A 16,108-nucleotide genomic window follows, 5' to 3' on the forward strand; every position below is an offset into this window, starting at 1 on the left:
AAATCAGTATGTTTTGATCTTTCTCATACCAGGCTTCATAGGCAGGATTAGGAGTGCCAGTAGAACGACCAATCGCATCAAGAACATAAGGCGGTGGACAAGGCTCGGAGCCATCAACGAAGCCAGTGAGTTTATAGCGCCGGAAGATCAGAGCAAAGAGAGCTTTCCAGACTAGGTAATTGTCACGTTTCAACTTCGTAGGTACCATACAGCTGATATTCTGAATCGTAATCGAAGAAATGGACGAATTTGAGAAATTAGGGTTCATCGCAGAGAAATTGGGGGCGACGAACTCAGACGATGCAAGATTCGGAGGAACAAGATCAGGAGAAGAAGTGGACGACGCCATGGTTGCAGAATCAAGAGAAAGCTTGAAGATCGACAGAGAGATCGTGAATCGCTCAGAAAAAAAATGAGAGGATCGAGAGGCGGTGAAGCAGAGAGGCGAGTGATACCAAGATAGAAAGAATACTTTCTGTATATTTCATTTCTTAATCAGGAAGTAATACATGAGAGTTTATATACACTTTGCTAAATAAGCTTAGTTACTAATTACTTCAGATTTATCACTAACAGTGTGATTAACAACAAAACACATATGACTAATGTCCAGCTGTTACATAACAGAAAATATCTAAGAGTGAGGTGTCCCTTTAATACGTACCCTTACAGATGACATCCAGCGGCGGGACTATCAAGCTTTCTTCGCTGCTGTAAGGAGGGGTGATTGGAATGAAACGAAGTTGTTTCTTGACCAACACGCCGATGCAACAGGACGAAAGGATTCAATGGGGACAGCTCTTCACAACGCAGTATTAATGGGGCACGAGCAAATTGTGGAAGAGCTGGTGAAGTTGATGACGGAGAAAGAATTGGAGATGCAATCTAGCGACGGTTGGACGGCTCTTGCTTATGCTGCTAGAGACAACCTCAAGATGGTTACATGCATGGTTACGAAGAACACGAAACTACTTGGTATTGCCGTAGAGGGCCGCCAAATGACTCCGATTCTCATCGCTGCTATGTATGATCGATGGGATATAGCTCGGTACCTCTACTCCCACCCTGATTTCCCATTGCAAGATCTAGTGGCATTTAAAGGCGCTTACGGCTCTCAGCTTCTTGCCTTTTGTCTTTTTGCCAAACAATTTGATAACCTAACTGCTCTTAACCGAATCAATTTTTCTGCACTCTGTGTGTGTGTGTGTGTGTGTGTGTGTGTGTGTGTGTGTGTGTGTGTGTGTGTGTGTGTGTGTGTGTGTGTGTGTGTGTGTGTGTGTGTGTATGTGTATATGTGTATATATGTATGTGTAGATATATGTGTGTGTGTGTGTGTGTGTAGGGTAGTGCTATCAACTCACCCATTTTAATTTCTCACGCAATCCTCTTAATTTTCGACCGTTAGGTTGAATGAATTGAAAAAAATTAATAGTCCAAATTAACAAAAATGTTTGAGAGGTAAAAGAATAGGTGTGTGAATTTCCTATATATGAGTAATTTTCATTTTACTACCATGAAGTATTATGATTTTCAAACTTTCACATATCAAGTTTTTTTCATCTCAGTGTCACACCTAAAGTGAGGATTGTGGGACACTTTCATACTTATGTTAGACTTTTTGTTAGAACCTAAGTAATGTGGACAATGACTAAGCTCTACGTGACGTGGTGCCATATTTATACGTGGAGCACAAGTAGTCCACCGGGTGCCACGTCATGTGTTAACTTAGATTCTAACGAAAAGCCTAACAGAAGAATGAAAGTGTCCCACAATCCTCATTTTAGGTATGATACTGGGATGAAAAAAACTTATTATGTGAAAATTTAAAAGCCACGACACTTCAAGGTGGTGAATGAGAATTACCCTATATATACATATATATATATATATATATATATACATATACATATATATATATATATATATATGATAATTGGTCAAAATACATACGTACAGATTTTGCATGGATGCTACTTCAGTGTATCCCAATGTTGGCATATACTCGAGGCCAAGGAAGATACTCCCCTGTGTCTGCAATTGCTAATGTGCCCTCTGCATTTCGGAGTGGAATGTCTCTCAAATTCTGGCAATCGTTGATCTATAAATGTTAGTAATATCTTCCTTTTTTTCTTACTACCATCAAATTTGGCAACATTATGTTTGTCATGTACAAATATCACCTTTCACATGAAGAGTTTCATAAGGTGGTTCAAATAAGGTAGTCTCCCTAATATATATGTGTGTGTGTGTATATATATATATATGTATATATATATTTTATAAATCTTATTACAAATGGGTACTACCATAATTGGTCTTTATGTCCAAGACACTATCTACAAAGAAGTATTTTGAACGAGGAAGTCGTATTTTTTGCTAGGTGTACACATAGAAGATGCTGATTCCATCAGTGGTTTTTATATAAATGTTAAAAGTCAAGAAAATGAACAATGCAATCAAGGGAATAGCACAGGTATGTTAGTATGTTACATCTCAAAACTCTAACTACGATTTGATATGTTCAAGACCTTTTCATATGTTTTGCTCTTTTTTTTTTTTGTCGACTTTTTTCAGATATCCTTCTCCTTGTTTTTAGTAATTAGTTAGGTGATATGTGTGGTTTGATACAAATATGGAATCGACAATGAAATGCGGTCGGCCTACCCGATCATAATAAGATGGTACAATAGACAACCAACACAGCTTATCCGAATTCAAACGTGAAAATCAAGAAAAAAAAATGTACCATCTTTATATATAGAGAAAGCATGCCAAAATGGTTGAACATTCGAATATTCCTAAAATGTCATTACTTGATGGAAAAGAACTACAATTACCCAATTAAAATAAAGTCAAAATTGTAAAATAACACAATTCACAAAATTGGAGTTGATTCATAATACTTGGATTCTGATTAGTCAGTATCTAATTTATTCATCATATTATGTGGTCCAATAAGATTATAACACCTGTCTATTTAATTCTTTCTCAAACTCTTTGCCATGTTAACAAACAAACACCCACCTTCTCCTTCCCTTACTCCTGCCATGGCAAGTCTGCAAATTTGAAGCTCTTGATCGGATCCCATCCCAACTCCTCCTCCTCCAACCTCCCTCCTCCGTTGAACCATCCTTACTGAATAGGCAGTACCCAAATACTGTCCATTGGATAGTCATCCTGGAATAGTGTACCGCATAGGTAGAAAAAGTAGCGTGTACATTTACTATCAATTTATCCTTATACTCTACACCAATGAGAAATATTGGAGAAGATAGTTGTGTAAACAGAATGTTTGATGAATTCTTGTTTTTTTTTTTTTTTTAACAAACGATATTATACACTAAAAAGGTGGGGGAGTGGACTAAGCCTCATAATCGAACTTAAGACCTCTCACTTACAAATGAAGAGGAATACCACTAAACCAGAGTACTAAGTGGCTGATGAATTCTTATTGTTAAACATATATCGCTCTTTTGAATGTGTTTTTAAAATGACTGAAAACACTTTTGGTAAAAATATTTTTGAAAAAAATCCTTAGTAAAAATGTTAATAAATTCTAGAAAAACACTTAAAGTGCTTTATGGAAAAATCACATAACTGGTGCTTCTAGTATAAAACACTTAAAGTGTTTTTGGAGCTCAAAAATATTTTCTCTAAATTTGTGTCACATGCGTCGGTTTATTACAAGGACTTCCATCGAGACTTTCAGAGTTTTTAGGTACGTGGACATTATTATTATTATTATTATTATTATGGATAATGATATTCACAATTAACTTCTCACACACCTTAATTTATTTTATTGGATCATGTCTGTTGATTTATCAAATTCGATTGCTATAAATTAAAAATTGTGTATGAAAAATCAGCTCCTATTTTTCATTTGTCAAAACTATCAATTTATTTATTTATTGGTAAAAATATGGTTGTGAGTTGTAACATTGGTTTGAATGTCAACGTAGGAATCAACCGCATTCGTGATCTGAAATTGATCCATTGTCGGTCACGCCAAATTTTGGACTTCATGTGTGACGAGATAAAACAGTTGACTGATGAAGAAATGAGGGATGGCCTTGTGTATGAAGCAGTATACAGTGCTGTCCAAAATGGGATTGTTGAGGTCGTTATTGATCTATGTGAAGCCAGACCAGAATTATTGTTCAGAGGCTTAGAGGACGGAAAGAACATATTTTAGTATGCTGTTGAATGCCGTCAAGAAAATGTTTATAGCCTTATATACGGGGTTGGTCAAAGAAATCTCATTACGACTTTGAGAGATAATTCTGACAACAGCATACTACATTATGCCGGGATGTTATCTCCATTGGCAAGCAAAAAGCTTGGTGGTATTGCAGGTGCAGCCTTGCAAATGCAGAGAGAAAGGCAGTGGTACAAGGTTAGAATTATTTTATATTATTCTTGTACGCTTAATTACATTTATGACCCCTGAAATTCAATCCGCATACTTAACCCCATGAAAATCAAATTGTGTCACTTAATGCCGTGAAATTTAACTTCTTACACGCTTTATTCCATGCGATTGCCGTCTAAGAATAATATAAATTCTACCTCATTATATTCATATATCAAGTCAAACATTTTTTTTTCCTTTCTAATTACTTTGAGAACACAATCACCTCATATCACTACGATGTATAAGTTTTTGTTCAATGAAATGCAGGAGGTAGAGAATATTGTGGGCCCACTCTCGGGAGCCTCATCTTTAAACAAAGATGGTTTGACACCCCCATAATTATTTACCGAGAAACACAAGGAATTGCTCAAGGATGGAGAAAAGTGGATGAAAGATACATCAACTTCTTATACAACTGTCAATGCCCTCATTATTACAATCATGTTTGCTGTAGCATTCACAGTTCCTGGTGGAAACCACCAAGAAACAGGGTTTCCCATATTTTTAAACAAAAAGCTATTTATGATTTTTATAGTTTCGGATTCTATTTCGCTATTTTCTTCCGCAACTTCAGCATTGATGTTTTTAAGCATCCATATATCGCGTTATGCTGAAGATGATTTCCCCAAATCCTTACCCACAAAGATGATAACTGGCATTTCCACACTCTTCATCTCCATTGTGGCCATGATGGTTGCCTTTTCTTTTGCCCTATTCATCATGCTTCCGGACAAATCATGGATTATTACTCCAATCATTGTCCTTTCTGGTGTTCCCATCATTTATTTTATTTGGATGCACCCTCCCCTTCTCGGAATTTTCGTATCTACTTATGGTGGAGGAATTTTCGATAGAAAAGTCAAACGCTGGATGTAAATTCTTGATGGTGTATGCGATATATTGTGTAACTGTAGCAATGTAATGATTGTCACCTCTAAGAAAGTTTGTATGCTTGGTACACACTATGTAAGTGTTTGATTCCTCTAATAAAAACCCCATTGTTCAAATGTTTTTTATTTGTTCTCTATAAGATCTAATTTGACTGGAGAATTATCTGTATATTAAATTGACGATCGTTTTATAACATTAAAAAAAAACTTGGGGTTAGAAATTTTATAAGTATGCCAATTTTTATCTAAATCATTTTACAAATAATTGAATTCTTAATTAAAATTTAGTTTAACGTGGAAACAGAAATTACAGTTCAACTGAAACAAAAATTACAGTTCAACTTACACCCCTATGAGAACGTTTATTGTTGTCAAACCCATTGTTTGTTTGATATATTAATCGACTACGATGGTCAATTCGATTTGTGTTGAGTTTGTCATGGTCAATTTAATTTAAGCTTCATATTATAAAAGGGATGTGCTATCCATACACCCGCTTTTATTTCTCACACGCCCTTTGTTAATTTCTGTCATTTGATTTTCTTCAATTCATCTGATCCGATGGTCGAAAATTACAAAGGTGTGTGAGAAGTAAAAAAGGGTGTGTGAATATCACACTCTTTGTAAAAAAAGATTTTTTTTTCTTCTTAAATAATCTTTTTTTTTTGTTTCTTTTTACTTAGGCCAACTCCAAACCTGGGCTAAAAGCCAAATTTTTAGCCCAAAATTCCCCCCAAACACCCCCCAACCCAAGCTAAAATATTGGGCTAAAAGGGGAATGCTAAAGTTGGGCCAAATTCCCCCCCCCCCAAACGCGTGGACTCGCCCCGTTTTGGGCCACTCTCGGCCCGCCGACTCGCGCACGCACCCCACGCGGGCAAGTTGCAACTGTAGCCCGACAGGAAGGGGGCCCAGCGTCAGGGCCTTGTCGGCCACTCACCCGAGCCCAACGACTCTTTTCAAAATCGGACCGCCAACATTTAAGGACCGTTGGATCACCAACGGTCCAGATTCAAATTTCATTTAAAAAAAATATGTTATTTTAAAATACATTGAATCCAACGGTTGAGATTGAATGTAATCAAATCTAACGGCCCAAATTAAAATCAAAAGGCTAAAATAATTAAATAAATTTATTTAACACAAAATTTACCCAAAAACTCTATAAATACCTATGAATTATGTGCTTTATTAATTAAGTTTATTAATTGTCGTTTGTATTAAGTTTATGTTGTTTATTATGTTGTTTATTATGTGGTTTATGTACTTTATTAAATTTATGTCTTATTAATTATTGTTTCTATTTAATCTAGATGTCTTCAATAATTATTGTACTTATAATTCAACCTCCATTCAATAAATTATCCAACGTAGTAGACAAATAACAACATAGTACACTTAAAATTATTACATAAATGCTCAACCAACATCATCAACGTTCACCTTCTCGGCGCCACACATGCTCAACCAAATCCTTGCGGAGTGTGTCATGAATTTGAGGAGCTTGAATTCTATTTAAACGTCTCATATACTCACCCAAGGTGACCCTATCATGTCGGGTCTCATATGTGGTTGGAGCGAGATATTCAACATCTCTTGCAATAGCTCTCGCATGTGTTGGTTGGTCATCATCCACATCTTCTCTGAATCTTCTTCAATTTCGATGTACTCATCTTCCACAATCATATTGTGCAAAATTATGCACGTCATCATGATTGAATGGAGGTCTTCGGGTTGCCAAAATCGTGCAGGCCCTCTAACAATGGCCCACCAAGCTTGTAAGATCCCGAACGCTCTCTCCATATCCTTCCTGTAAGACTCTTGCCTCTGGGAAAATAATTTCTTCTTTGCACTATCGGGATGAGAAAAACTTTTGACAAAGGTAGACCAACTAGGATAAATACCATCAGTTAGGTAGTAACCTAGCTCATACCTATTACCATTTACCTTGTATCGAAATTCTGGTGCCCATCCATTCACAACCTCATCGAACAAAGGAGAAGACCAAAGAGCGTTGATATCGTTGTTTGATCCGGGAGAGCCGAAGAATGCATGCCAAATCCATGTGTCGTAAGATACCACAGCCTCCAGCACAATGGTTGGCTTGTTATGACGGCCCTTGAATTGGCCAGCCCAACCAGTAGGACAATTCTTCCACTCCCAATGCATACAATCGAGACTTCCTATCATGCCAGGGGAGCCTCTTTTGTCTGCCTTGCGTAGAAGCCTTTTCAAGTCTTCACGAGTTGGCTTGCGGAGGTATGTGGCTCCATAGATGGCTTGAATTGCTTGACAGAAGCGCTTCAGGTTCTCAATAGCAGTACTCTCCGCAAGTCGGCAATATTCGTCAGTTGAGTCAGCAGAGCACCCATTAGCTAGCATTCGAAATGCAGATGTGAGCTTTTGATGAGGTGATAGACTTTGTCGGCCTACGTCATCTATCTTCCTTGCAAAGTAGTGGTCATGATTGACAACTGCATTCAAGATGCCTTAAAAAGCTCTCTCCTCATCCGAAACCGCCGCCGAAAATCATGAGCAGGAAATCTCGGCCGCTCAATGAAATAATCTTTCATCATTTGGTCATGACACTCTTCTCTATCACGCTGCTCGAATGAACGCCCCGTGATAGAACCACGATGGCTAGATTCGCCATGGTGCTCATATTGCATAAACGAGTTTTCAAGTTCAGCTTCGGCGTTGATTAGTTCTGAATCCTCAATGTCAAGCCTTGTTTGGTATTGTGCCATCTCCATTGCCCTACTACGCCTTCTTGTATCACCCATTGATGAGATATTGAGAATTTTTAGGAAACAAAAACTCTTTGAAAGTTGAAAGATTGGTGAATATAGAGGATGATTGAAGGTTGAAAGATTGTGTGATCAACTAATATTGGACCTGTGTTTATATAGAGGATGATTGATGAACGGTTGGTGAAAGTTGAAAGTTTGGTGTTGAACGGTTGGTGAAAGATGAACGGTTGGTGAAAGTTGAAAGGTTGGTGAAAGTAGCTTGCTTTGTGAAAAATTTAATGATTTTTCAATATTTATCAGAATTTAAATTTTTTTAGATTAAAATGTTCATAAAATTAATTTACAATAGTCTACATATTTATTTTTATTTTTTTAAATTGATTTAAGAAAAAAATTAGCCTAAGTTCATTCTTTAATAATTCTGAGCTAAAATTTTAGACCAGAAGGGTTGGAGCAGAAAAGATATTTCTGGGCTAAAAGCCAAATTTTCCGGACTAAAAAATTTGGCTTTTAGCCCAAAGGTTGAAGATGGTCTTATGGTGCCAAGTTGGGGTCAGAAGAAATGTGGACTCCATATTTGCTATGTCAACAGTTAATTGTATCTCTTTATTCCAAACTGCCGCAGCAACGTGACTCTTAAAACTCTTTAGCAATTGATGTTTCTGTCGGCCCTCATGGAAAAGGCTCTGTCACTTCGGCATCGACCCCAACATCTATATTGTGAGACGTTGGCTTCAAAATTTGTATCGTCTGTAACCAAGGCGATGGCCCCAACACTAGTATCGTCCGTAGCTTGGATGTCGTCTAGAACACCATCAACAGATGGTTTATCCTCCATGGAACCATCAACCACCTCTGATTCATAAGGGGAGGCAGCCTTTCGCTTCCGCGCAGATGCAGGGGGACGTACCGGAACATTTTTCTCATCAGCATTACTTTTCTTAGATGATCTTGCAGCCTCCTTAGTTTTTCTTGCCTTCTTCATAGCTAGAATTAACAAAGACAGAGAAAACAATTTCGGCTTCGTATTAGAGAAGCATTTTTGTGGAATAAAATGCAAGGAATCATTTTGTGGTGTTCTGCTAACAAATAAAAGGAATAGTATAACTGGAAACTTGAATGGAATCTATTACACTTAATCATGTGTCAACGTAGAAATGTTGTCAAAAAGGAAATGTTCATGTATGTATAAATAACAACAACAAACAAATCTTATCCCACTAAAAGGAATAGTATAACTGGAAACTTGAATGGAATCTATTACACTTAATCATGCATCGACGTAGAAATGTTGTCAAAAAGGAAATGTTCATGTATGTATAAATAACAACAACAAACAAGTCTTATCCCACTAAGTTGGGGCGACTGTATGAATTTTAGAACATCACGATGCTCTGTCACACTGGTACAACACAATCAATTAAGAGACTGCTCAGCTTTGTAATTGCTAAATTGTTGCCTTTTCAAATGATTTCTTGTTTAGGAAAAGCCAGTTAATCAGCCACTTGTGAGTTTAATTAGTAATTCATTAATTTCCACAATAATTTAATGGGTTCCTTTCATTTCCACAACAATTTCAAAATTTTGAACCTTTTTCTAACACAACCAGAACAACAGATGAAAATTCTGAACTTTTTCAGAATCCTAAAAGCCCTAAATTGACAGAAACTGAGAAACCCAGAAACCCTAAACCCCATATTGACAGAAACCAACAGTGCAGAGCAGAAATACCCAATCATTTTGGTCTTGAGTTTGTTTACCGTCAATCATTTTGATCATTCTGTGAAAAATCTCCATTAAATAAGGATAAAATGACAAAAATACCCAATTTTTTGGTCAAATCATTTTAACTTATTGTTTATTATTGAGCATAACTCCGCCTATGTCTTACATGGCCGGTCCCAAGCCCGGATAAAGGAGGAGGGGGAGGGCGTCAGGTAGTCGACAGCCGGCACTCCATGATCACGTCGAATCCTTATGAAAATGAATCCAGAACAAAATCGAGCTAAAGCTAGGGCGTCACCCGTAAGTGGCGCGCTGTGTGGCCTGAGCACAGTGATAAGTGAGCAAGGGTCGCTGTATCTCCATCGGCACCCGGATGCAGTGTTAAATGAGCAAGGGGGCCATAGAAACTTCTTTTCGAACGACTCCACTCAAAGTTGTTTGGGAGCATATGCTCCTATCAACTTTACCCGGGACACACAAAAGAAGTACTTTGATCCTATTAGACGGGGGAGGGTGAAGAAGCTAGGACAGAAGGGTAGAGTTCAAGAGAGCAAAATGCGTTTAGGAACGTGGAATATAGGAACCTTAACGGGAAAATCTATGGAAGTAGTGGAAGTTATGGTGAGGAGAAGGATAAATATTATGTGCCTACAAGAAACTAAGTGGGTTGGTAGTAAGGCAAAGGATCTAGAAAACTCAGGGTTTAAACTTTGGTATTCGGGCACAAATAGAACGAGAAACGGTGTTGGCATCATCGTGGACAAGACCTTGGTACAAGATGTTGTAGATGTCAAGAGGGTAGGAGATAGAATCATGGCAATCAAGATTGTAATAGGACAAGAACTTATCAATGTGATTAGTGCGTACGCACCTCAAGTAGGGTTGGATACGAGTTCGAAGGAGAAATTTTGGGAAGATCTTGGAGACTTGGTGCAAGGAATTGCTCAAACGGAGAAGTTATTTATAGGAGGAGATTTAAATGGACACGTGGGCAGGGAGACGGGCAACTATGGAGGTTTTCATGGTGGCCATGGTTTTGGGGAGAGAAACGAGGATGGGGAAGCTATCTTGGATTTTGCAATGGCATATGATCTCTTCTTAGCCAACACCTTCTTTAAGAAGAGAGAAGAACATGTGATCACCTACAAGAGTGGGTCGTCAAAAACACAAATAGATTTTCTTCTAATGAGGAAAGGGGATCGTATAACTTGTAAGGATTGCAAAGTTATACCAGGAGAGAGCGTGGCTAATCAACATCGCTTGTTGGTGATGGATGTACATATCAAAAGAGTAAGACAAAAGAACAAGACTTGGAAGTGCCCAAGGACTAGATGGTGGAATCTAAAAGAAGAAAAACAAGTCATTTTCAAAGAGAAGGTAATCACCCAATGTGTGTGGGATAGAGAGGGGGAAGCTAGCCAAATGTGGGATTCCATGGCTAGTTGTATCCGAAAAGTAGCAAAAGAGGTATTAGGAGAGTCCAAGGGCTTTGCCCCACACCAAAAGGAATCTTGGTGGTGGAATGAGGAGGTACAAACAAAGGTGAAGGCTAAGAAGGAATGTTGTAAAGCCTTATACAAGGAGAGGACCGATGAAAATGGTGAAAAGTATAGAAAAGCGAAGCAAGAGGCGAAAAAAGCTGTCAGAGAAGCTAAGTTAGCGGCTTACGACGATATGTATAAACGACTAGATACCAAAGAAGGAGAGTTGGATATCTATAAACTATCTAGAGCAAGGGAAAAGAAGACAAGGGACCTAAACCAAGTGAGGTGCATCAAGGATGAGGATGGAAAGGTTCTTGCTACAGAGAACGCGGTTAAAGACAGATGGAGAGGTTATTTTCATAACCTTTTCAATGAAGGACATGAAATGAGTGATTCTTTAGGGGAGTTGAGTAACTCAGAAGAGTGTAGAAACTACTCTTTTTATCGTCGAATCCGGAAGGAAGAAGTGGTTGTAGCTTTGAAGAAGATGAAGCATAAAAAAGCAATAGGCCCAGACAATATACCAATCGAAGTGTGGAAACTTTTGGGAGAGACAGGTATAACATGGCTCACTGACCTTTTCAATAGGATTTTGAAAACGAAGAAGATGCCAAATGAGTGGCGAACGAGCACTTTGGTGCCTATCTACAAGAACAAGGGCGACGTACAAAATTGCATGAACTATAGGGGTATTAAGCTAATGAGTCATACAATGAAGCTCTGGGAGAGAGTCATTGAGCATAGATTGAGGCAAGAGACACGGGTTTCGGACAACCAATTCGGGTTCATGCCAGGGCGCTCAACCATGGAGGCAATCTATCTCTTACGAAGATTGATGGAAAGATATAGAGATGGGAAAAAGGATTTACACATGGTCTTTATAGATTTGGAAAAAGCGTATGATAGGGTCCCAAGAGACATCCTTTGGAGGATTTTAGAGAAGAAAGGAGTACGAGTAGCATATATCCAAGCTATAAAGGATATGTATGAAGGAGCAAAGACTGCCGTAAGAACTCATGAAGGACAAACCGAAAGCTTTCCCATAACTGTAGGATTACATCAAGGCTCATCCTTAAGTCCTTACCTTTTTGCGTTGGTAATGGATGAGTTAACAGGACATATTCAAGATGATATTCCTTGGTGTATGCTTTTCGCAGACGATATAGTGTTGATAGATGAAACTCAGGAAGGGGTAAATGCAAAGCTTAACCTTTGGAGAGAAGTGTTGGAATCTAAAGGTCTTCGCCTAAGCCGATCAAAGACAGAATATATGGAGTGCAAGTTCAGTGCAAATGGAGGCCAAAACGAGTTAGGGGTGAGGATCGGAGATCAAGAAATACCAAAAAGCGACCGTTTTCGTTACCTAGGATCTATCTTGCAAAAGAACGGAGAATTAGATGGAGATCTCAACCATAGAATACAAGCTGGATGGATGAAGTGGAAGAGTGCATCCGGCGTGTTGTGTGACCGCCGTATGCCATTGAAGCTCAAGGGAAAATTTTATAGGACGGCAATAAGGCCGGCGATGCTGTATGGCACAGAATGTTGGGCGGTGAAACATCAACACGTACACAAAATGGGTGTAGCGGAGATGAGGATGCTTCGTTGGATGTGTGGGCACACGAGAAAGGATAAGATTAGGAATGAGGATATCCGGGGTAAAGTAGGAGTAGTCGAAATTGAAGGAAAGATGAGAGAAAATCGGTTACGGTGGTTTGGACATGTGCAAAGAAGGCCTACTGACGCTCCGATTAGAAGATGCGACTATGGGACAGAGGTTCAGGGCCGAAGGGGTAGAGGAAGACCTAGGAAAACTTTGGAAGAGACTCTAAGAAAAGACTTAGAGTACTTGGATCTAACGAAGGACATGACACAGGATCGAGCACAATGGCGTTCTAAGATTCATATAGCCGATCCCACTCAGTGACTTGGATTTTCCAAGTCTCCAACCGAGAAGTTTTCCTCACTCGGGAAATTAAGGGAACACTACCCCAACCTACATGCTCCACTCAGAAAGCTTCAACATACAAGCTTCAACAAAAGAAAATTCAAAGAACTTAGCGAAGAAGGCTTTGGTGTATTTAACACAATACGTTGAAATGAAGGAAAGCTTATTTATTGATATCCCCGATCAGCTACAAATATGTACATATACATGAGTCAAAATAAACACACAAGACGGAGCCTTCACAAAGGTTGCTTAGGAGAAGTCTCAGCAGTCGGTAGAGCCCCAGAAAGAGAAGGCACCGGAGGGGGATCATTTGGAGCCTCAGTACTGGACAAAACCCTAGAAGGAGGAGGCATCAGAGGTTGATCATTCGGAGCTTCATTACGCGGTACAGCCCCAGAAGACGAAGGCAATAAATGCCTTTGGAACAAACCCACAAATCTCTGATGATCAAGTAAAACCTGACCATCAGTTTCCTTCATCTGGTCAAGCTTCCTCTTCATGTTTGTAGCATAGTCATGTGCGAGCCGGTGCAACTGTTTATTCTCATGCTTGAGCCCTCTAATCTCCTGTTTGAGACTCATCACTTCAGCCGCCAAGGATTCAACTTGGCGGGTTCGAGCAAATAGGCGTTGGGCCATATTAGACACAGAACCTGCACACTGAACACTGAGAGCCAGCGAATCCTTAACAGCTAACTCATCAGACCGTTTGGAAAGTAGTCTGTTATCTTTGGGAGTGAGAAGGTTCCTGGCCACCACCGCAGCGGTCATATCATTCTTCATCACGGAATCCCCAACGGTAAGAGGACCAGTAGGGGAGACGAAGGATGGGCGCCATATGTTGTCTGGAGAAGGCGGGGCTGCCTCTTCAACAAGGTTCAAGTCAAAACGACGGTCGGAGGGGCCAGACATTTTCAAAGGTGTTGAAGAGAGAAGAGGTCGGACAAATCAAGATCTTAGAAGTGCAAGAATGAAGCTTCTACTGGTGGAGATTCAAGTGTGCTTTGGAACTTAATGTCAGCCTTTATAAAAATCTGCACTCGACGGAGCTTCAGAAATCGAAGAGGCGCCTGCTCAGAAATCGAAGAGGCGTTTGCTTTCTCAAAAGCTGGGCTGCTTAGAGATCACGAGGGTTGATCTCAGAAATCGAAGAGGCGTTTGCTTTCTCAAAAGTTGGGCTGCTCAAAGACCACGAAGGCCGATCTCAGAAATCGAAGAGGCGCTCGCTTTCTCAAAAGCTGGGCTCCCCAGAGACCACGAGGGCCGATCTCAGAAATCGAAGAGGCACCTACTTTTCCAGCCTTGTCAGCACCCGTCACACGCACACTCAGCTTTGCAGAAATTATGGGCATTCTGTCGAAGACTTCTGGGGAAGTAGAAAACACATGAATCTTACTGTTCAATCACCCACTTCCCACACGCAACAATAGCTCATGGGTACCACAGATAACTTTGCCAAAGTTCTCTGCCAAAGTTGAGCACGTGAAGCTTGCAGCTCCCACTACATCGCTCTGACCAAGAAGGGTAAAAGAATAGCAAAGAAACAGCATTAACAAAGTTTAGACCCATAAATTTTGAAGGTCTAGCTACCATATTATTACCCACAAGGGTAAAGGAACAGTACCACTGCTGGATAATTGGAAAGTCCCTGTGTGTCAACCTCTGTGCTTCGTGGCAAGGTAGACTAGCAAACATGCCCAACCTTTACTCACATTCGAGAAAACACTCCCAATAAGATTGCTTGCTCCAAAATCGAAGAGGCACCGTCCTCCGAATCTCGAGAGCCAGACTCCCAACATGACTACTTTCTTAAAAATCGAAGAGAGGGTAAAGGAACAGTACCATTGCTGGATAATTGGAAAGTCTCTGTGTGTCAACCTTTGTGCTTCGTGGCAAGGTAGACTAGCAAACATGCCCAACCTTTACTCACATTCGAGAAAACACTCCCAACAAGATTGCTTGCTCCAAAATCGAAGAGGCACCGCCCTTCGAATCCCGAGAGCCAGACTCCCAACGTGATTACTTTCTCAAAAATCGAAGAGACACTGCTCCCCGAATCTTCGAGAGCCAGACCCCCAGCATGATTGCTTTCTCAAAAATCGATGAGGCATCGTTCTCCGAATCAATCGAAGAGGCGCTCGCTTTCTCAAAAGCTGGGCTGCTCAGAGACCACGAGGGCCGATCTCAGAAATCGAAGAGGCACCTACTTTTCTAGCCTTGTCAGCACCTGTCACACGCACACTCAGCTTTGCAGAAATTATGGGCATTCTGTCGAAGACTTCTGGTGAAGTAGAAAGCACATGAATCTTACTGTTCAATCACCCACTTCCCACACGCAACAATAGCTCATGGGTACCACAGATAACTTTGCCAAAGTTCTCTGCCAAAGTTGAGCACGTGAAGCTTGCAGCTCCCACTACATCGCTCTGACCAAGAAAGGTAAAAGAATAGCAAAGAAACAGCACTAACAAAGTTTAGACACATAAATGTTGAAGGTCTAGCTACCATATTATTACCCACAAGGGTAAAGGAACAGTACCACTGCTGGATAATTGGAAAGTCCTTGTGTGTCAACCTCTGTGCTTCGTGGCAAGGTAGACTAGCAAACATGCCCAACCTTTACTCACTTTCGAGAAAACACTCCCAACAAGATTGCTTGCTCCAAAATCGAAGAGGCACCGTCCTCCGAATCTCGAGAGCCAGACTCCCAACATGACTACTTTCTCAAAAGCGAAGAGAGGGTAAAGGAACAGTACCATTGCAACTGGCAGCTCCCACTACCGTGCTATGACCAAGCAGGGTAAAGGAATAGCATTACTACTTGTTGTTAGGGAGACTCCTATATATGTCGACCTCCATCCCCAACGGACAGGCAGACCTGCAAAAATGCTCAAC

General features: G+C 40.0%; 1 protein-coding gene and 1 pseudogene across 1 annotated transcript in view; one reads left to right on the top strand and one right to left on the bottom strand.

Moving 5' to 3' along the window:
- LOC126610505 (uncharacterized) overlaps positions 1–5,421 on the top strand; it is a 10,392-nt pseudogene extending 4,971 nt beyond the window's left edge.
- LOC126610499 (uncharacterized) overlaps positions 1–9,070 on the bottom strand; it is an 18,280-nt gene extending 9,210 nt beyond the window's left edge. The window contains exon 1 of the mRNA XM_050278593.1: positions 8,908–9,070. Coding sequence (XP_050134550.1) covers positions 8,908–9,039 — 132 coding nt within the window. The 5' untranslated portion in view covers positions 9,040–9,070. The remainder of the gene's footprint in view (positions 1–8,907) is intronic.
- Positions 9,071–16,108: the final 7,038 nt, after the last annotated feature.

This window comes from Malus sylvestris, chromosome 17 (genome assembly GCF_916048215.2).
Source record: "Malus sylvestris chromosome 17, drMalSylv7.2, whole genome shotgun sequence".
Classification (NCBI taxonomy): Eukaryota; Viridiplantae; Streptophyta; class Magnoliopsida; order Rosales; family Rosaceae; genus Malus; species Malus sylvestris.